The sequence below is a fragment of the Ochlerotatus camptorhynchus genome, unplaced genomic scaffold (genome assembly GCF_037179485.1).
Source record: "Ochlerotatus camptorhynchus isolate MF236.1 unplaced genomic scaffold, CSIRO-AGI_Acam_v1.1 ptg000104l, whole genome shotgun sequence".
Classification (NCBI taxonomy): domain Eukaryota; kingdom Metazoa; phylum Arthropoda; class Insecta; order Diptera; family Culicidae; genus Ochlerotatus; species Ochlerotatus camptorhynchus.
In genome coordinates, this window is record NW_027040594.1 from 601,587 (window position 1) to 625,000 (window position 23,414).

At 42.6% G+C, this 23,414-nt stretch overlaps 1 protein-coding gene across 1 annotated transcript in view; it reads left to right on the top strand.

Annotated features, from left to right (window-relative positions):
* Window positions 1–23,414, top strand: part of LOC135699225 (pyrokinin-1 receptor-like) — a 322,643-nt gene that overhangs the window by 243,561 nt on the left and 55,668 nt on the right. Inside the window, exons 4-5 of the mRNA XM_065219427.1 lie at window positions 19,495–19,660; window positions 19,848–19,980. Of these exons, the coding sequence (XP_065075499.1) occupies window positions 19,495–19,660; window positions 19,848–19,980 (299 nt within the window). The remainder of the gene's footprint in view (window positions 1–19,494; window positions 19,661–19,847; window positions 19,981–23,414) is intronic.

The window sequence follows — 23,414 nt, forward strand, 5'->3', positions numbered from 1 at the left end:
GTCCTACCAGAGAAAGCAAAGTGCACAAATGTGGCCGTGGGTTATGTTTCACGGAAAATTTCCTCTCAGAGATAAGTGTATTGAGTTCTGGGTACGATTGATTCAGACCCAAACGATGATTATATAATATGAGTAGGAAATTCACGAAAATCGGTTGGCGAAATTGAGCATTAGACGTGTATAAGCAGGGGTAACTTTGGGTGACGTCAATCAGAGATGTCAAGAAATTGAACAAGCTATGATCAAACGTGCGAATTACTGGCTCCAATCAATAAACTGGTTATGGAGAATCAATCTTCTGGGGAACTGATTGTCGTAGGGTTTTGCTGTACACATTTTCTCGATCATTAAAAAATTAAGAATTCCAGGTAGGTTGAATGTCGGTTTCGGCACCCAATGACTGTTTTCAGCAACCAATTTCACTGCGTTTTTCCAACAAAACACTTCGCTGAATGCGCTGAAAACGATTCCTTAGCCTTTCAATCTGATTAATTTTTAAAGCTTTTTTCGAAATGAAACATACGCTCTACAAAAGGCTGCTGATTTCGACAGCCTGAAAGTAGTGGAATACCTAGTTGTGGTCCTCACAAGATCCTACCTTGTGCCAAAAGACTACCAGCTAAAACATGGACACAGCTGGGTGGCGTAGCCTGGGCAATGTTGCCAGTCCGGCAATAGCAAAGTGAAGAGGTGCCACACTAGCGCGGTAACCAAAGTACGTATGTTCACCATGAAGGTGCGGCTCAAAACGGCGTCTGTTCTCCATGTTAGGATCGGCTGATTACCGTTCTAGTTGCCAGCGTGAGACTCTAAACAGGAAACTGTGCACGATGGTCCCCCAACGAGACAGGGGGTTGGGGCAGGCCCAACAAACCACCCTGCAAAAAATATAAAGTTGCAGATACCGAAGAAAGAAAATCTGATCGGAACAATTGGCACAGACCTACGCGATGAAACAAGAGCTACGATTGGAAACTCGGAACATGGAACTGCAAATCGCTCAACTTCTCGGGTTGCGATATGAACTTCAACGTCGCAACTGGGAAGTCGTAGCACTGCAGGAACTTTGCTGGACGGGACAAAAGGTATGGAAAAACGGGAATCGAGCGCCTACCTTCTACCAGAGCTGTGGCCTCACCAACGAGCTGGGAACCGGCTTTGTAGTGCTGAGTAAGATGCGCCAACGCGTGATTGATTGGCAGCCAATCAACGCGAGGATGTGCAAGTTGAGGATTAAGGGCCGTTTCTTAAACTACAGCATCGTCAACGTGCACCCCCCACACGAAGGGAGACCCGACGACGAGAAAGAAGCATTTTATGCGCTGCTGGAGCAGATGTACGACGGCTCTTCGCAACGGGACGTCAAAACCATCATCGGCGACAAGAACGCTTAGGTAGGACGGGAGGCAATGTACAGACCGACAATCGGGCCAAACAGCCTGCATGCCGTATCGAACGGCAATGGCCAACGATGCGTGAACTTTGGAGCCTCCCATGGTATGGTAGTCCGAAGTAGCTATTTTCCCCGCAAGGATATCCACAAAACCACCTGGAGATCACCTGACCAACAGACTTAAAACCAAATCGATCACGTTCTAATCGATGAGAAATTCTTCTCCGACATTATCAACGTCTGCACGTACCGCAGTGCGAACATAGATTCGGACCACTACCTAATTGCAGTATGCATGCGCTCAAAACTCTCGATGGTGCATAACACCCGTCGAAGTCGAACGCCGCTACCCAACATTGAGCAACTACGGGACACCGGAGTTGCCCAGGATTACTGGAAGCTACGTACTGCCATCCCAGACCGAAGAAATCACTGGTTTGACGGCAAATACAAACTGTTAGTAAGGGAGAAGAATGCAGCACGGGCGAGAATGCTACAACACCGCAAGGGATTGAATGTGGAGCAATACGGACAAACGCGGAACAGACAGTTTTTCGAAGGAAGAAGCTTAAGCAGGAAGACCGAGATCACGAGGCGAAGGAAAATCTGTACCGCATAAACGACACACGAAAGTTCTATGAGATGCTAAATAGTTCGCAAAAAGGACTCCGTGCAAGGATTTGGACGGTAACCTTCTCACGAACGAGTGTGAGGTGATTGAGAGGTGGAAGCAGTACTATGACGAGCACCTCAACGGTGATGCCGCAGGAAACGAAGGTGGCACGGTAACAGACCTTAGAGCACGCGCAGAAGTCGACAGGCTACCGGACCCTGTTCTTCAAGAAGTTGAACTGGTGTAAATCAACTACCAAGTGAGCTATTAAAATACGAAGGTCAAGCACTGGCTAGAGCGCTGCATTGGGTAATTGCCAAGATTTGGGAAGATGAGATATTGCCGGAGAAGTGGATGAAAGGTGCCGTATGCCCAATCTACAAAAAGAGTGACAAGCTGGGTTGCTGAAACTACCGCGCGATCACACTGCTGAGCGCCGCCAGTCACCATTGGTAAGAGAGTTCGTGGGGCAATACCGGGTGAAATTCATGGGTGCCCACGGACCAAATTTTCGTGATTCGGCAGGTTCTGCAGAAATGCCACGAATAGGGTAACCAACTTGAATTGGACCCCTACATATTTTGGACCCTTTTCATATATTTTCCTCGCTTACTGTCTAGTTTCTTCAAATTCATCTGGGTTGATGTTGTAATTACATTCTTTCAATCACTTGCTATGTCTCAAGATCATTAGTTCACCTCAAATTGCTTACAATTGCTCAATTTATGCAGTTTTAGAAAATGTTATGGGAAAAGTTTCATGTTTCGACGTTTGTCAAGAGGAATCGGCGTTAGTGTACTTGTTTTAAATTTGGTCTAAAATATACAAGTCAATGATTTTTTTAATCTAATCAGTTTATCTGACTTTGGAAGATGTATTTCACGTGTTTATAAAGATTTCACCTTAAGATTTTACTTAAAAAGTATTAAATAAAAAGTGTTCAAAAAAGATCGTAAAAAAATGTTATCAACTTATTTTGGACACTTATCAAATGAGAATCATCAAAAGAGCGACAAAAAAAATTCCGGTTGGTCGATCGTGCTATTATCTCAGATTTCTGATTAAATTGGTAAGTAAATCAATGAAAATTATATGAATTCATTGTTTTTAAATATATTTCTTGTTTATCAGGCGATTCAAAATGGGAAAAACGGCAAAACACGTAGAGTGGTCCACTCTGAGTTTTCCTAGTTTTCCTAGTTCCTAGTTTTCCACAAAAGTTTTCCTATCTCCCAAACGCATTTAGCTAAGGGGCTGTTCATAAACTACGTAGACGCTTTAGGGGGGTGGGAGCGCTTGGCAGATGTCTACGGTCCATACAATTTTTTAAATTTTGTGTGTTGAGACTGTCTTCTACGGAAGGGGGGGGGGGTTGAAATCTCTCAAAAACCGTCTACGTAGTTTATGAACAGCCCATACAAAAAATAATATGGACTGCAAGCATAGAGTCAGGTCTCCGTATTAAGATTTACTTCTGAATGAGTTTTTTTATTGTTATGATCAGTTGATTCCTTATGTTATATTATATTTCCTCCGTTACTCGCGCCAACTTTTGTAACACGAGTACTCACGCGTTGTACTTTGTACAACAGTGTGAGTTTTCCATTTCCATTTTGCAGCCGAGCTACCAATAGATCTGAAATCAACGAGTATTCCTCAAAAAACTTGCTTTTAACTAAACAAGCTAAATATTTATTACAGTTAACCCCCAAAATATGCGGATAATAGAGAAAATGTAAATGGAAACCGCGTAAATGGTGTCCATACTACGAGGGTTCTGACTTAATTGGTTACAACATGGAATATCTCGAGATCCTGACCAGATATAAAGTTACAAAGTAGTTCTAGAGATCATAACCTTTTTGCTGGTGGACAGTAGTTCAAAATTTACTCACTACATAGCACTAGTATACATGTGATATATCTCGAAATCCTGACCAGATAGAAAGTTACTGTCTTCGAAAAAGTTGTTCAGGAGTTCAAAGCCTATAGTTCAGAATTTTTTCACTATATGGTGCTAGTATATACGTGAAATTCTCATATAAAATATCTCGAAATCCTGATCATATAAAAAGTTACTGTCTTCGGCAAAGTTGTTCAGGAAGTCAAGGCCTTTTTGCTGGTGGACTTAAGTTCAGTGTTTTCTCACTTTGCAACGCTAGTATACATGAGGAATTCTCGCATATAAAACATCTCTAGATCCTGACCAGACAGAAAGTTACTGTCTTCGGCAAAGTTGTTCAGGATGTTAGGATCTTTTCGTTGGTATACAGTAATTCAGAATTTTCCCTTTACGTGGCACTAGTATGCGGGTCATTCAGAGATATTTTATATGCAAGGATTTCACGTGTCTTTCAACGTCACCTAGTGAGAAAATTATGTACTTTCCATCAACGATAGGGTTTGACCTCCTGGACAACTTTGCCGATTACAGTACATTTTTAGCAGGTCTTGAGATATATCATATGCGAGAATTGCACGTTTATACTAGTACCATGAAGTGAAATATTCTGAACTACCGTCCACTAGCCAAAAGGCCTTGATCCCCTGAACAACTTTGCCCAAGACATTAATATTCTATCTTGTCATGCTCTCTAGATATTTTATATGAGAGAATTTAACGTGTATACTAGAACTACATAGTGAGAAAATTCTGAACTATTCTACACCAAGCAATAGGCTATACAAACGCCACGTGGTGAGAAAATTCTGAACTACTGTCTACCAGTCGAAAAGTCTTGACCCCCTGAACAAGTTTGCCCAATACAGTAACTTTCTAGCTGGTCAAGAACTCGAGCTATTGTATATGCGAGAATTACACGTATATACTAGCGCCTCGTAGTGTGAAATTTCTGAACTACTCCACCAACGAAAAGAGCTTGACTTCCTGAACAACTTTGCTGAAGGCATTTACTTTCTATCTGGTCAGGATCTAGAGATATTTTATACACGAGAATTTCACATGTATACTAGCACCACGAAGTGAGATAATTCTGAACTATTGTACACTAAGAAATAGGCTTTGACCTCATGAACAACTTTGCCGAAGACAGTAACTTTCTATCTGGTCAGGATCTCGAGATATTCCATGTTGTAACCAATTAAGTCAATCCCACTTAGTATGGACACCGTTTACGCGGTTTCCATTTACATTTTCTCTATTATCCGCATTTTGAGGGTTAATTGTAATCAAAGCTTAGCTTTTTTAGTTCAAAACAAGTTTTTTGAGGAATACAAATTGGTTTCAGATCGATTGGCAGCAACAAAATGGCAATGGAAAACTCATATGTGTTGTACAAAGTACAACAGCGCGAGTAACGGGGGGTTAACTTTTATACATACCGTAAAACGGGGTGTAATTGATCAGCGGGGCAAAATTGATCGCTGAAATTTCTCGTGATATTTTTTCATGTGTAACATGTTTTTCGTTACTAAGCGTACGAATGTATCTTTGTATACATTGTAAAAATATTATGCATAAGTACAATATTGGGTATACTCAGCGATCAAATTCACCCCGCTGATCAATTTCACCCCGTTTTACGGCACCTTCTTTGAAAATTTTCCCACCTAGACGGACCTAACAAATGCGAGATAGGAAGAAGTGGCCGTGATCAGAAGAGCTGGGATAGACACGAGTGGCACGATCTGCAGGAATGCCACGCAGCTTCTTGGCTTCGCCGATGACATCGTAATCATGGTACGGAACATTGAGATGATGGGAGAAACGTATATAAAACTGAAGGCTGAAGCGAGGCAGATTGGATTTGCCATCAACGCATCGAAGATGAAATACATGAGAGGAAGAGGTTCTAGGGAAAACCAGAGACGGTGTTATGTAAGAGACGCGCGGAGAGAATAAAGGTTAATCTGATTGCACGGCCAACTAATTTATTTTTCTGCAAGGTTTGGCAACCCACAATTTTGTGTTTACTTCAAATGACTTCTAATTTGAGCGAATGCCATCTGCTTCAGCATCACGGTAAAATGAATACTTTTTTAACCCTATCGGTAGTATCGCTATTCAATATAAGTATTTGAAGACTCAAACTTTGACAACTCTAAGTGAAACCAAATATGCCACATTGGAGCAGAGCGTTGCGCAAAATTATTCAATCTGCGGTTGTTGCTTCCTATCATGTATGAGTGAAATCTCTCTTTTGAAGTCTTTCACAAATTCTTGAACTTGAAAATTACACCGGACACGCCTTGATCTTTGTTACAGAGCCTATGTAGATGTATTTCGTTGTGCTGGAGCAAACATTTTGTGAGAAGATAACGAGAATTCAGGTGGTGAATAACAATAATATTCACTTGTCCAATTTCACTTTTCATACGCAAACTTAATTATAATTATTTAAATCTCAACAGTTAACGAGCGTCTGACTGAAAATCTCCTTAACACTCCGAATACGATGCCTCCGAAAAATGTGTAACGGCAAGTTTGCAATGGCATAACTTAGCCATTTCTTAATGAATTTCAAAAATTGTGGTACCTTTAGAATTCCTAGGGTTTGTAGATGATTTTGATTGTAAAAAGATTGAAAATAGAGTCGTCTACTTTTTTAAAAAGCGAAAAGAGTTGTTACACGTTTTTTAGAAAAGTGTGTTTGTAGGGTTTTGCAAGTAGCGCAAGATCTGTAATTTAGATTAATGGGCACAAATGTTCACAATTAGCCAAAAAACTGTCATGATTCCTATACATGGATCCTGACCACAACAGAACGGTCCTCAAAAAATCCGGAACATCCGTAAAAGTGGTCGATCTATGAACCTGATCCTAGAGCTCTGCGGTTTTTTTTTGAAAACATTAGGAACTGCGATATAAAAAAAATTGGGGTCATGACATAAACATATACCTGGATGGCCTTGACACCGTCCTTCGGATTTACGGTGACGAGTTCGGATTTACGGTGACGAGTTCGGATTTACGGTGACGAAATCGAGTTGGTCGACGAGCTCGTATATTTGGGCTCACTATTGACTACCGAAAATGATTCCAGCAGAGAAATTCAAAGACGCATAATCACAGGGAATCGTGCACTCCAGAGGACGCTCCAGTCGAATAAAATCCGCCGCCGCACGAAGTTGACTATCTACAAGACGCTGATTAGACCGGTGGTTCTCTAAGGTCACGAGACCTGGACTATGCTTGTTTAGCCTTAGTTTGAATAATTGTGGTACATAGACCACGTTAACCTTTGTTCAGCTTTTAAACATCTAAATGTAGTGATTTTAATCCGCCGAAGGCTTACCAGCTATAAAAGATATAAGCATTTTATGGCATTAAATAGCAGTCTTTTTCAACAGTTGTTCCATCTTATTGTTTTATTTAAAAAATGTAATGGAAGACAGCTTCATATATTATATTTTATGGGACTGCTTTATCTTGTTTGCTGCTAACCTATTTGATTTTCTTTTCCAAATTGTTATTATAAGTCTAAAAATTACTTTTGCATTTCGGGATTCGAACTGGTAGTCGCTGAATCACAGGTGGCATATCTGGTTCAATCTTTAGATCAGCTAACTTATTGAGGTTGAATTATGGTGATACAATTCACTTTATGGACTATTACTCAAATATATATTCCGTCTGGTGTTAATCAGCTTTTTACAGCTTAAATCAGCCTATAATCAGCATCTATACTTATTGTTCAGCTTGAATTATTACTTGGTTTCAGACCCGCCGATACCTTAATGATGATGGTTCATCGGAAAACGATGACATATCGGTTACATCGCAAACTACACGGAAATGAGAATCAGCTATTAAAAAATCTCCTTCTGTTCGTGCAAGCGACGTTTACCGCCTTTACCCTTAGCATAACATAATAATACTACCTGTCCATAGATGTCACCACTTGTCCATGTATAATTGTCACTGTGTTATTATTTGTCAGCCGTATGAATAAATGTATTTAGTTCGTATGCCTCCGCCATGGCAGGATTGCCCACCAGCCAGTCTGTTTTTATATATTAAAAATATCACAACGTAGGGAAACGATGTTCCGTGCGCGATCACCTTCTTTGGTGATTTTGGAAGGGTAAATTTGTTTTTTATGGACCCCAACCTTTAGTGGACACTAACGGATTTATGCAGTTTTATAGAAAAAAGTAGGACCACTTTGCCAACTCATCTTCATCGGGAAATATTGGTCAAATACTTTTTAAACCAAGAAGAAAATAACAATTTAATGTGAAGCAAGCTAGGAGCTAAAGGAGCTAAACAAAGGTTCCAAAATTCCACGAAACATGAAATATGATAAATGTTTGCCTGTTTGTGGACTGAATTTAATGTAATTCAACGCTATCTATTGTTTTTACATTGTACATAAGCTGACTAAATGTGTTTAAGATAAATTTCTTCTGCGCGGTCTATTATCGGATAGAACCAATCCAATGATGGAACCCCGGGTGGTCCATTAAAGGTTAATAAAATATTTATGATGATTTCAACATAGGGTGAAGAACTACTTCGGCCTAAACGCCCACTTTTGGCCTATCAAGCAGAAAACATCAGATATGATTTCGGCGTTAACAGGTAAATTATGCGTTTGTGACGTTAACGAGTAAAGTCAATAAGAAAGCGTGATATGAATGTTTGCACCCAATATTCTGAAATACAAATGAAACGCTCCTACAGAATCAATCTTCATCCGATAGACCGAAGTGAATTCATTAACGTTTAAATGAGTTTACGAGTTTAGAATCCGTAGGCTGAGTTTGGCGTCAAGAAGCAGTGTTAAAGCTCGATTCAAAGTAAATCTGGACGTACGGTTTAATACACCACCGTGTCCCCGGTGGTTGGAACAAAAAACGTTTGACAGGCATTTGTTTATGTTTCATTGACGAAGAAATTGGTGAAAAGTTTTTCTCGATTAATCGACGCATCCCGAAATTACGGATCATGAATTAAAGAGGGCATTTCAATTGACAAAACCATGCATTCATTTTTTTGAATTTATCGTTATTTACCCTCAAAAAAAAATTCGTGAAAATGACCTATTTTTCATGCCGCCAGAGTGGACTACCTCCTTAAAAGATTTATTTGTTTTCAATAAATTTAAAATCTATCCATCTGAGCAATGATTTTTCAATTACAATTTTCCGTTACACATTTCTTGGAGTGTTAAAAGAGTTGAGTTTCTAACGCCTTTGGATACGGTTGTGTGTTAAGTTCGTTCTCTGTTTTGTGCGTGCATTCGCTTTCATAGTTTTCGGCTGCATTTGCCGGATTAGCGCTGGCACTCTGCCTCCCGGACGGTTATACGTGTGTGAGTGTTGGTTTCTCGCTTTCCGAGAAGTTTTAGAATCGAGAAAGAAAACATGATTCATCATGTTTGCAAAATTGGCGTGGTTTGATTGTTTCTCCCGGACCAGAAATTTGTGGCATCGCGAGTGAAATTTCTGTTTATTTACGCGGTGATGAGAAGTGCGCTGAACTATTGTCAGGGTTTTGAGATGTGCATTGCTTTTGTGCACTTGAAAAAGAAAAGTGAAGAAAAGTGATATTTGGTTGTTGTGTGGTTGGAGTGGAGGGAAAAAAATATGCGTGGAAGCATCGGGAATGCGCTCCCGGGTGAAGTGATTTGGTGAGAGCGTTCCAGTTGAAAATTGTTGACAAGTGTATTTGTGGTGATGCAAATTATGGTTTAGATGACGCATGACTTCAAACATTTTGTGTATCCAAATAAAACATATTACATACTAAATACGCACAGGGCATCGTCTGCTGACCATTGCCGCGGGTATATCGTGGGAGTCCCAGGTACCCGGTTCAAGCTTAAGTTGGCGGCGGTGGCTCTTCTTGACCTTCTACCCCCTGAGTAGTTAGTGTGAATAAGGGCGTCTATGTGATGTTTTGCTGTACCTGTTGTGGACATTTAGTGCATCCTGTTCCCTTAACTTGTTGAGGACACCCTGTCTTGCCTCAAAAATTACCCTTTTTGAAGTACTAGTCTTCACAACATGAAGGGCACCATTACGGAGCATGAGATTTGATCAAATTATTCGCAGTTCTACTTGTCCAACGCCCCCGGCTGGGTGAGGGATAGAGGATGACACACACACACACACACATTTCTTGGAGTGTTAAAAGATCATGAATTCAGCGTCAATGGGTAAAATAGCTAATAGGCCAATTTACCTTATGTCCGTACAGTAGGATAAATAGATGGATCCCGAACTGGCATCGTGTTTCCTGTAAATATATCTTCGTACAAGATACTGCTGGGACCTGCGATGACTTTTGCTGATAGAAGTCTTTGATATTCGTAATGTTGCGCTTACTTACGTGCTTACCGTAATACCCTTGGAGATAAAATAAATACATTCGGATCAGACGGAGGAATGACGCAAAGAAAATTAAATATGTTCCATCCTGGCACATTTTTTTTTTTCACCGGGAAAGTCACCATGTTTGCAGTTGCTTCGGTGACACGTGGCCAATCAATGATTCATCAAAAGGTTAATCCACTTTGATGACTACTTCAGCTTTGGAAAACCCGATTCCGGATCGATGCAAGCCATCGAACCGGAACTGAGATCAAAAGGTGTTCTTTCGATACTTAAATGACCCGACTGAACTTTTTTTTTTCAGATTACGGTGATGATAGAAAGTGTGAGATGGAACGTTCTGGGGAAAAAGTTTAACGACCGTATTGATTCAGGAGCACTTAAAACAAGCATCTTAAATGAGGCATCGTTGTTTGATTGCCAGAAAACTTTCACCCATTTCGGTCTTCGCCTTTAGAAATGCTTGGTTTCGTCTTAACCACATTTTGAAACATAAATTTGAGTTTGGAGTTCCATGCAACCAAACTGTATACTTTTGGGTCGATGATTCAAATGAGAAATTTGACAACTTTTCCGGTCTTTCTAACCACGACACGGCACGACAGAAAATTTGTTTAAAGGCTGACTGAGAGTAAATTGGTACACACAAAAAGACCTGTAATTCGCGATTTGATAAGTTTAAAAAGTTCATTTAATGGTTGCTTCACAGTACTTTTATTAGGACTTCAAAGTAACAGCATTAGATGGTTACATTTCTCCAGTTCGAACGAAATCTCGAACTTTCCTCTTGATGGAGCCCATCAGCGCCCGCACAGTGGAAACGGACACGGAATCAGGGTATTTCTTCCATTTTACCTGCATTTGCTGGATGTCCTTGACTTCCCCGCCGCTTCGTCGAAGTCGCTGCTTTGAAATTGCCCAGTATTTTTCGATTGGTCGAAATTCCAGGCAATTCGGAGGATTCATTATCTTGGGGACGAAATCGATCTTGTTGGCAGCATACCACTCCAGAACCACTTTAGAGTAGTGGTAGGTGGCCAACTCGGGCCAAAAGATGACTTTTCCCCTATGCCTGCAGATGAACGGCAATACACGCTTTTTCAGGCACTCTTCGATGTCAACTTTGGATGTCATCGTCGAGGATGTGACGAATCATTCCGTTTTCTGGCCACAACTGCAAATCGTTTGCCAAATCATGGCCTTCTTCGTGAACTTGTCGGCAAACACGAACTTGAATCATCCCGGCACATCCCCACGTCCAGTCACGATGTAAAACTCTTGACCGGAAAGCTGCTTAAAATCGAGTTTGACGTATGTTTCGTCATCGATTAAAGTGCAGCCCTTGTGTTTCATCAAAACACGGTGTTCGGATGTTTACTGGCTTTGAACGACTTGTATCCTTCCCTGACAAGGATGTTCCGTTTGAAAGTTGGCGTTGTACCTGCGCAGCTGACGATCGTTGGTTCAAGTTTTTTCGTATGTCCGCTTATTCCTTTCCACACTCAGGGTTTCCTTGTAGGTTTTGAGCACTCGACAAGCTGTTGTTTTCGGCATCTTCAGCACTTTAGCCAGCTTGGAACCAGACCACTCCGGATTTTCCAGGTGTTTGTACACAATGATTTTTCTTCTTTAGAGTTTAATTTGACGTTATTTCTGAACGTGATCGACTTCTTTGATCAAACTTGCACCAGTTGTTCTCTATAGAAATGTAAACAAACCACTGTCAAAGATTTGCGATTCCCAACACTAGAGGCGTGCTAGCGGCGCGCGAGGGACGTGCCAATTTACTTTTAGTTAGCCTTAATATAGGGAAAAGTTTAAATGGTAAGGATCTTCATCGTGCTATTAGTGGGAAAATTCCAGGGTCAAATGCTTTGTATTCTCCCTGTAATGGAAAAATATTGCACTTTTCCAACATTTTCAAAGAGTAAAATTCGACAGCGACAATTTATTATGATGTAAACAAATGCTTTGGCCATCAATAAGGATCATCGTTTGTTTGTGTAACCCAAGGGGTGGTCACTCTACACATTTGTTTTGCGCCAACTTTTTTCTCAGTGTACCTCAGTGTGCCGCAGCTGGTATGGCAGTGCCGAGAAGTAATTGAGCTGACTTTTGTTTGCTTGTGAATAATAAATTGTTTGGCAACCCGGTATTTTGATAACTCTTTCGAAACCTGAGAACTCAATTGACGACGACGATTTTGGGCGGCCGGAGCCGGAAAGGGGTGGACGCTTTGTGCTAGTCACGACTGTCGGATCTTCGGAATCGAAAGGCGCCAAACGCAAAACCATTCCAAGCGACGAACAGACGAAGAACACCAACGGAAGATCAAAGCCATGAATCATCTGTACAAGCCGCCGACGGTAGCGAAATCAATCGGTTGAAGGGAATGGAATATTCCTACCAATCGAACCTGTTCCGCTTGCAGGTGGAAGAAATGCTTAGCAAGGTGAAGGTGAAATTCAAGGTGTTAAATTATATTGAGCATTGGTTGGGCGATTTCCGGAAGTTTTTGAGGACGTTGAAAGATGTGGACAATGAACGATATCCGAAGGATTGGGGTTGATTTTCCGCTGGCATTTCACGACGGCTCGCATGTTCTCGCCAAGGAAAGCTTCAAATTCGTTCAGGAACGGATCGTGCACCATATTGGATCCAGTCGTTTGGGAACATCTTATGGCAAGCCACTGAAAGTAGATTTACTGCTGGAGATTCCGGACAAGTGTTTCCGAAAGGAACATTACCTCAACTTAATTACCTTAACTCACATGAAGAGGGCACATTTCCTGTGCCATCTGGCGGGCGGAAACATTGGTCAAACAGTCAAAGTATTATTTGGCCAGTGGGATGCGCTTCATTCCGCTAAAAGGGGACTTTCGATGAAAAATTTGCCAATCGTGTTGAGTTTGTGACAATTTATTTGTAACGTAATTAATTTAACAGTAGCATATGATAGCATAATGCAAACGACCATGTGTATCTATTATCACTCGTCGGCACCTTCCACTTCTTCGTCGAACTCTCCTTCGTCGTCAATTGTCGTCTCCTGGCACTGCTGGTACTGCGAAACCAGGTCGTTCATGTTGCTCTCGGTATTTTTGCTACTGAATTCAGCCAACGTTACAAAATATTTAAAATTTACCTGTGCCAGTTCATAAGCTGAAACCCCTGCAGGCAATCGCATCCCTCGGATTCCTTACAGACAACATCCAGCACAGAATCCACCAGTTCGGCACCCTTGGTGTAGTGTCGTTTGACCCAGTTGCTACCAGTACCAAACTATCCGAAAACGAAGTCTGTCCGCTTGGACCGAATCCATAGTTTCCGGCTCAAGGTTGATCAGAACCGCTCGTGGGACGTACTTCCCTCCGGTCACGGGAGTCTGAGTAACGACTTTAATAACGGAGCTGGAGCCGGTAATGTTAAGATTGATTGATTGGTGTTGCTATGCAAGCGATTGCCCTGATTTTTCATGTACCTACTTCTGCGGACAGGCAATATGATGTACTTTGTGGAATTCAATTCGATTTTGGAGAATCACTGGGACTTGATGGAGATGCACGGTTGTGGTTTGTAAAAATTGGATTATACTGTGGCAAAATCAATATCAAATTTCGACACATGCACACTGTGCAGGCGCAAAAAAGTTGGGTGTTGCCAGTCAATTTAAAGATCATAAAAATTTTAACCATGGGTGTCAAACAGTGCCAATGACTGCGCCCGGGTGTGCCCAAGTTTGATTTTGTGACCAACCCCTTGGTGTAACCTGGCTCAGCCAGGAATGACTAATAATCTTGAGATGTAAACGAGCCGATGTCCAGTTCGTGTTGATGAGTGTTTTCATGGTGGCACCAGTGAAAATGAGGATGAACATTGATGACCGTACTATTCGTAGTTGCTACTCCGTGATTGACCAGATCCAAATAACTTTGCACAAAGACCAAGAGAATGGGAATTGAAATTAGCAATCCATTTCCAGAGTGAATCAGTACTTTCAAGGTGAATAAAAGTACCGTTATCCAGGGGCAAATCGATCACTTAAAAATTTAAATATTGGAATAATTTTCTATGCTAAACAAAATTGACATACTAATGGTATTAAAAAAAAAAAAATTAGAACATAAATTTCAATTCTGAGGATTGTTCCAATGTTTATTCATAAGGAAGGCTTAAATGACATTCCGAGGAGAACACCAAAGTCATTTAGAAGTGAGATTATTAAACAGTATTTCAAGGTAATTGTCAGCCAATTTCCAACGCAATCCTGAACGGAATACTGATGGGCTTCTCAGACTTTCTCTGAGGTTATTTAAAACAAAATTATGGGATAAGGGGAAGATAATATACTGAGGTATTGATTTTGACTCAATTTGTGATCCAGGTTTTGATCTGGTCGCTGATTGATCGTCGTTGATATTTAAGTTCAAGATTGATTTTTTTTATAATGCCTTTATTTTTCCAGGCTCATTTGCCGTTGCTTTGTGGAGTCGATATTAATGGTTTAGATTACAAAATTACTTAAAACTAACGTTAGTAAAGCGGGGGCCGATTACTCGCGGCTATCTTGAGGTTAGGGGTAAAATTGTATCAAATGGATGGCAGAGTAGGGATTGAGAACACAAGGTTTGGAGAGCAATGTGCTCTTGATCTCGAACTAGGCGACAAACTGATGAAAAAGGAAAGCATGGGAGTACATCGATGGGCTAAATCCTCAGATCTATGTGTTTTAAAAACACACAAATTAAATTGCAATAGTCGAGATCTCGGCTCTTCAAGCTGTCTGTTTCAAGGTCAAGGTTGTTTTCCTCGGGCCCTGAGGGATGCGGATAACTTGGATCTAGCAATACAATGGAGGGTGTATGACCAAAGCACGTGGTTGATCTCGTGATAACCACTACCACAAGCGCACAAATTGCTACCTGCGAGCCCGATTCGAAAGAAATGCTAATCTAACGAGCAGTGATTGGACATGAGCCTCTTGAAATTCACGGTTCATGTCCAACCCTTGATCGACACCTGTGGGAGAATAGAATGTAACCATCTTCCCAGATCACTCTCATTCCATTTTTGTTGCCAGTTGGAGAGGACTTGCTGACGGGTAATGGAGAAAAATTCTGCAAAGGTGATTTGTCGATCAAAAATATCGCCTTCCACAGCGCCCACTTTAGCCAACTAGTCCGCTTTCTCGTTATCCGGAATAGAGCGATGAGATGGGACCCAGACTAAAGCGATGGTATAGGAGCAGTTAGATAAAGTACTCAATTTGGCTCGGATTTCGGTCAGGAAATACGAGGAGTGCTTCATCGGCCTCATTGAAAGAATAGCCTCCAATGAGCTAAGGCTATCTGTAAAAATTAAATAATTGTCAGAAGGTAGTGAGACAATTTGCTCTACTGCGTAGAATAAGGCTGCTAGTTCCGCAACGTATACGGAACAGGGTTTTTGCAGTTGATATGAGGCGCGATGAAATTCGTTGAATACTCCAAATCCAGTGGAAGCGTTTATAGTTGACCCATCTGTGAAAAAAATCCTATTGTTACTGACATGGTGGTACTTCTTTGCAAAAATTAAGGGAACAACGATCGACCGATGGTTATCTGGTATTCCACGGATTTCTTGCAACATGGTCCGATTAAAATTTACAGAGAAACTATAAAAGTCTTGGAAGCAAACACGATTCGAATTGTACGAAGAAGGGCCAAAGATTGATTTTAATATGCACAAAATTACCGTCAGGACTGGTTAACAGAGACTGCAAGAAAAGGACCAGCGATGAAAGTCGGTGGTGCAGTGGTAAAAAGAGACTGCCTCTCACTCCAAAGGGCCTGGGTTCAATCTCAGTCGGCGCCGTCGGGATTTTCTGAGGCATAACATCTCTGATCACGCCTTTCTTCGGAAGGGAAGTAAAGCCGTTGGTTTCCGGTCTATGAGTTGACGGGTCGATAGGTAGGGTCCAAAATATGAATGACTGCCATTACAAACAATTAGGCAAAGTTTCATGCAAATCGAAGAAGGTCGACTTTTCCAAGGGGTAAGTCACTCAGCACATTGTACCGAAATTAGATTCAGCACAGTTTGGGCACATCCATCGGCACACCTTCGGCACAATCTCGTTGGCAATAGGTTGTTGCTGGATAACTGTCATTGAAGTTGTTCCCAATATTACGTGCTGTTGGATTGTAAATTTAGGAACATCCTCTAATTGAATATACCGGAGGAACTCAGACCAGCAGTTCACTTATAGATCTAAATACGAAACGTAGGTTCTAGCGTGGGACCTCCCTTAGCTCAGTCGGTAAAGGCGCAGCTACAAAGCAAGACCATGCTGGAGGTGGCTGGGCTCGTTTCCCGGTCCGGTCTAGGCCTTTTTTCGGATTGGAAAATGTCTCGACTTCCCTGGGCAAAGAAGTATGATTGGACTTGCCACACAATTATACCAATGTAAAAATGGTACAGGCATCGAAAGCTCTCAATTAATAACTGTGGAAGTGCATCTCGAACACTAAGTTGAGAGCACGCAATAAGCTAATATGCGATAAGCAATAAGCTTGAAATGCGAAGAAGAAGAAGAAAAAGAAGAAGAAGAAGAAGAAGGTTCTAGCGTGGGTCCATTCATTAGCACCCTTAATTCAAATAATGATTCAACTCACACAAAACAAACTACAGAAGTCTATTCATCATCCTCTATAGGCGGTATCCGGCCACTGATGGACCGTTACTTTCACAGCACGATAAGCTAGGTTTCTGGTCTGTCTTTGAGGGCATTATAAAACCCTAAAACACAGGACGTTTACCATCCTATGAACATGAAACACCAACACCCGCCACTTACGCGTCATCCTCAATCCGATTTATCCCTGCGATTTCAAACCAAAACCTTCAAGGTGCCGGGTTGCCGGGATGGGTATTTTACAAACAATCACATCTTGCTCTATGACCGGCACAATCGGCACACCTGCGGCACACTGACAAAAAATATGACCCAAGATTGAGGTGCTGAGTGACCTACCCCTTGAGTTTTTCCGATTCGTCATTTGGCGTTGAATAAAATTAAATTTCTTGTTTTTTTTTACGATAAGTGTGTGTGAGCCAATTATGGCACAAGTTTCTCAGTTTTGGGCCTAGGGTCTAACTCAAATTTTAAATAAATTATCAAGGCTCTATTCGCGAAGAAATATGATAAAATCTACACACTAATCCAGACCTCCACTGTTCGGTAAATCTTGAACTACAGAACTGTTCGGTAAAAGTTTAAAAATCAGTATGTAACGCTTATTTGAAAATTTTACCGACTAGTTCTGCTGTTTAAAAACCCGATAAAATTCTACCGACTTCGGTGATCTGAATTAAGTGTGTATGTTCTAGAGAGGGTGTAGTATAAGAGTGGAGCGGCAACATATGCTTAGGTGATTTCTAGCAACACTGCCAATTCAATCAAGATAGGCGCTGCTCGATCAATGTCCTTTATATAAGGTCCGAGCCAACAGGCTTATTGGTGTTAGTGAAATGTGCAAATGTTTAGTGGTGTTCGTATTTCATTGCAATGTTTATCTTTTTACACGGAACAGCTGTTGGCAGTGACGTAAATCTCACTGTTCGCAGAATGGAATGTTATGGTAGAGTGACGTCGTCACTTGAGTGCTCTGCAATGTTTACAATATTCTTGCTTCTAACACCAGCAAGCTTCCTGATGGCCCGGACCTTATATAAACGTCATTGATGCTCGATTGGCTCTGGCTTGGACAGTTCGTTTGGCTCAAAACCAGCCTGTCCGCTCCTCTCTTATACTAGATCCTCTCTAGTATGTTCTAATCCTGCATGGAAATAAATTTGGGAAAACATTAAAAAATTAAAATTACCTACCGAGTTTCCTTCCTTTCTTTTACAGTCATCCCAGTATTATGGGTCACCCACAATTATGGGCCACTTCCATTTGATTAACACACCGAACTGGCTGACCCATAATATTGACTAGCTGGCCCATAATACTGGGGTGACTGTATTTCAATTTTATCTTATCGTGAAAGCCTTCTACAACACAGCCATAAAATTAATAGCAGGCAAACGTCAAATCAAATGAAAATTATAGCGAGCGTGAAAAGCTGCCTAGGACTGCTTTTTCGTGTTGACTCTAATTCAAACGTGAAATCAGGCAGTCATTCACCAGCTAAACATGGTCAAAAAGCTTCTCCTCATCACATAAGAAGCAAGATGAGATAAATGCAACGTGACGAAGCAAATTGTATGAGAAAAAGCTCCTGAATTATCTTCTACACGAACATCAAAGAACCCATCGTAATGAATATCTAAACCTGTACATACCAATGACTCTAGCCCTTAGGTTTTCAAACCGTAATAAATTAACAGAATATGGCAAGCACTCGTAAAAGCAAAGAAACGTGTAGCGTGGAAAACGGTCTGCGAATCAGATGACTAGCTTGTAAAATTTTACCGTCTCGCAAGGGGGTAACATCGCCAATGGATGGAAGGCTGGCACCATTTTTCGTCAGCTTGTTACAAGCAAGTATGCTCGGATCTGCTACCGACGTCCATGTGACTAAATAATAGAGAGAGAGAGAGAATACATGTCTACATCTGATGTTTCGATCCGCTTCCACATATATGTAGTCACATCCCCATATGATGGAAAGAAGATGAGCTTCGCTTGGATACTGAAATGAAGCGTCGTTTATTGTCAGCTCGAAATTATTAACCTTGTTTGGAATTTGTTTTCGCCCTCCGGGTGGGTTAGGGAGCTCATGTTAGATATATTTCTTCTAACAAGGTTTACACTCAGAGTGTGTTTATTGGGAAAAGTTTAGCATGGAATGTGCGGGAAAATGGGAGAAAAGGATACTCTGAGAAGAATCGACATGTTTTCCCTTTTCGATAGAAGTTCTGTGCTGGGAATAGAAAATTGAATAAAAAGGAAAAACATACGTTCATGTCGTGCGAAGCGAACGTAACGTTGTTATTGCACAATCTGTTTGAAATTTCCTAGGTTATTGCTCAAGTTGGAAATCCACCTAAAGTTGAAAATAAATGATGTTTATTCTTGAATTTGTGGTTCATGCAAAGAGACAACCATATGTAAACGAAGTTCAATCGAAAAACTTTTCCCAGTAAGATTTATAGTTCCGAAATGACAAACGATCTGATTCTCTCGGTATTTGTTTTCCCATATTTTCAGGCATGCCCTTGGAGGTGTACGGCACGTGGTACCCATTCGCGTACCCCTTCAACCAAGTGGCCTGCATCATCACCGGGCTGCTGTCGGAGACGGCGACCAACGCCACGGTATTGACGATAACCTCCTTCACCGTCGAGCGGTACATTGCCATCTGTCATCCATTTCGGTAAGCATGCAAGCTTCATAGCAATCCAAAACTGTTTATCCCACAAACAAACAACTTTGATTACGAGTATGGACCTTTCAATCACAGGCACCCTCGCTCTAAATTAACTCGATTATCCTCGGACCGCAAAAGGGACTAATTAGGCACCTCTCCCGTTTGCTCCCTCTTCATTCCTTTCCAACAACAGATCGCACACCATGTCCAAGCTGTCACGGGCTATCAAGTTCGTCATCGCAATCTGGCTGGTGGCATTCGGGCTGGCCACCCCACAGGCCCTGCAGTTCGGAGTGGTGGAAAACGGCCACTCGAGACTTTGTACGGTAAGTTTCTAATACACCCTCGTTCGATAAACCGCACCGAACTGGGCGCGTTCAGTGTTATCGTTAAAGTTATGGTAGTTTAAATAAGTGGCGGTCTTGATTGAAATTGAGATCGCCCACATCGGCTGTCTGGCCATCAGCGGGCAGTCGGATACGCCCCAAGGGTTTTAATGCAATAAACTGAAATTGCTTTTCATCGGAGTAGTTGATGGGCCAATCGGAGTTCGTTTGGTCCAGAGATGATTGACGTGGGTCTCTATAGAGATACATAAAAGTAATTTAATTCCATTGGTCAAAATATCCAAAATGACAATTGGTCTGCGGCATTCCAGACGCGTTTTTATACGATTTTGGTTCATAGAAAATGTCTTCTTATTAAATATTTTCGCTCTTGTTCTGACAGTTTCGATCATTCTTTCGCGCTTTCATTCAACACAACTGGCTCAGCTCAAACATTTCAATCAGACGCTCTCCCGCAGCTACCGTTCGCGCTCTCGTTCAGTTTTCGTTTTTGCTCCCGCTCAGTACAACCGGTGGAAACTAATGATATAAAATTGGCTCACTACTTGACTAGCCTATTGGTCCAAAGCAAATCGATTACCGTACCCCATTATGGTCAAAATTCTAGTACTACACTATGTTTGTTTTGATTCGCTATGAAAGTTTGACAGATAAAATGAGGGGTTCGTGGATTTTCCTATGTTTGCGAGGGGTGCATCGATTCGCTTGGGACCAAAGATAGTACCAGAGCTGAGCCAAAAAGTTGAGCACGTTTCTTCGGGACCTACTATTTTTATTTAAGTGAATTTTAGCCATTGGCTAGTTCTTCACTTTGCAGGAAAAATATCAGAGCGATAAGGCCTGCCTTGAGAAAAAAACGCAGTTGAAAGTTTTGGTTGGACGACATTTAAGACCAGGGAAGCCAGGATCGAAGGTTCGTTGCCCAGTATGTCGCCGATATTCCCCAAAAGGCCGTAGTGTTGGACACACGCAGAGGATGTGCTCGACAGTGGCTGGAATATTACAGACGACGCAGGCCTTGCGGAAAACTACTCCGCCGAAATCGTGTGAGAGCAGGGTGTGACCTGTGCGAAGCCTGGAGATGACTCGTTGCTCCTTCAGGTTCCCAAGGTCCTTCTATGGACGCATGCTCTCCTTGATTTTCCTTAGAAGCGGTCCATGGTTTGCCAACCATTCTATCTTGCCACCTAGCCTGCATGGATGTTTCGACTTCATCTTCATCGGTGTACTTGGTGTAACACGCCGTCTTTTAACTGTACACTGACTCGCACTCGTATCCACGTCTGTTTGATGGCACTGTCGAACACTGAGTGACCCACCTGTTGCTACTCACTCAACACCAACCAGTATCGCTATCTCGCTATCCCACTCGCTCATAGGTTCAATCATACATCGTGCTATCACGTTTCCCAATTCATACCCGGTACCGAAAACTAATCCCACTCTACTACTTACCCGGTCATGAAGCAATGCGTATCAATCCGTTACACCTGGCACCAGATGGTCCCGCCCCGGCCAGTCTGTCAGCGTCGGAGTTGCCAGTGATGCCACAATGCCCCGGAACCCAAGCGAATATAGTGTGGAGGGGAGGGGGGGCATGTCTGATGATCCCCTGAATCCACGGATGAGTGGGCATGTTGGACCAGAGAGCAGAAATTACACTGTGTGAATACGTGAGGATTAGGACTGGTCGGTCGGATGGTGTGATTGCTGCTTCGAAAATCGCCGCTGCCACAGAGCATTGTGCCGGTAGGCTCAAGCTCGTTGGCGAGATCATTCCCGCAATGCCTAACCCAACTCCGTTGTGCGATTTGTACCCGTCCGTAAAACGATGCGTATGCCTGGGGTACCCGGAGCTTAGCATCTCCACGACGGACTGTCTGAGCGCCGCCGAGTTGTCTCCTGCCCTAAACTGGTCCTTAATTCGGCTTTCGATGTTTAATGGTCTCGGCCGGCGTCAAGGGCAGGAGACCTGAGACCGTATGTAGCCATTGTAAACCGGTGCAAGGCCTTGCAACAGTTTGTCCTTGGCCATTGCGGTGAGCTCCAGACCGTAGAGTAGACGGCTGTCAATAACTGCCTTGGCTACATGCAGCCGGATAGCTCGGTTGTTGGTGCGGTGCTGCATGGAGATTGTGTGCAACTATCCTTATCGCTCTGGAAGTGTTGCGTGAAGGCTAAGTGTCGATCAACTAGAACGCCCAAGATGCGTATCGTTTTTTTCAGGGAGATCGGTTGATTCCCGATCTTGGTAGAGGCGCCGGCGACTCGGTGACCGGAAGCGCAGACGTGACAGCGGATACTCTTTTCAGCTGAGAGGCCGCCCATTTGGCAACTGCCGATACAGCTGCTTGTGCTTGGATGCGGGTCCTTGCGATGGTGCGGCCAGTGGCCACAATTAGCACGTCATCCGCGTAGACGAGGATGTGGATGTTAAGTGGCAAACGAGTAAAGATCCTGTTCATCGCTATTAGGAAAATCGTCACCGCGATAACCGAGCCTTGCGGCACCCCTGTTTCCTCCGGGAAAGAAGAAGACTTGGTGTTCCCCACGGCGACTTTAAACGATCGTCTTGCCAGAAAGCCTCGGATAAAGGAAAGGATATTTCCCTTGAATCCCCAGGTGATGAGCTCTTGAAGTACTAACGGGGTCCATATTCTGTTGAAGGCCTTGGAGATATCCAAGGAGACGATCTCCGCGTGGTGGCCCTTTTCCTGCGTGTTCTCCCAGCAAAGCGAAATACGTGGAGGTTCCCTTTCCTGCCCGGAAGGCGTGCTGCCGGTGGTCAAGGTATCCATTTCCTCCAATGCAGCGCGAAGTCGACGATTGACCATGCGTTCTAGCACCTTGCTTGCGCAGCTGGTTAACGCAATCGGACGGAATGTATCGGTACCTCGTGTGGTGGCATTGGCCTTTGGGATCGGGATCACCAAACTTTCTCGCCAAACGGCCGGAAAGTCACCAATACGCCACATCTCGCTGTAAATGTCCAATAATTTGTCCTTTTCGCCGATAGGAAGATTTTTTAGAAGGGGATAACCTATTTCTACTGGGCCGGCCGAGTTGCCGGTGCTGTATCGCAATGCAAACTGCAGCTCCACGAAGGAAAAGTCTTGGTTAATTGAAGAGTTGATGCTGTCTTGTGGAATTTGGAAATTGGCGATATCGGCAGTAGATGGTCTTGTTTTGCGGAGAAAGGTGGGCTCATATTGGTTGATAGTGGAAAGCTTGGAAAAATAGGTGCCGAGCTCCTCAGCACCTACGGCATCAGGGTCGGTGATGTTTGTTCCGCCAGTCTCGATTGAGAGCGGGGAATCAACTTTTCCCCATAGGTCCACGGACGACTGGGAAGCATTTATGCTCTCCAGGAAGTCGGTCCAACTATTTCGTTTGGCATCCTGGATGGTCTGCCT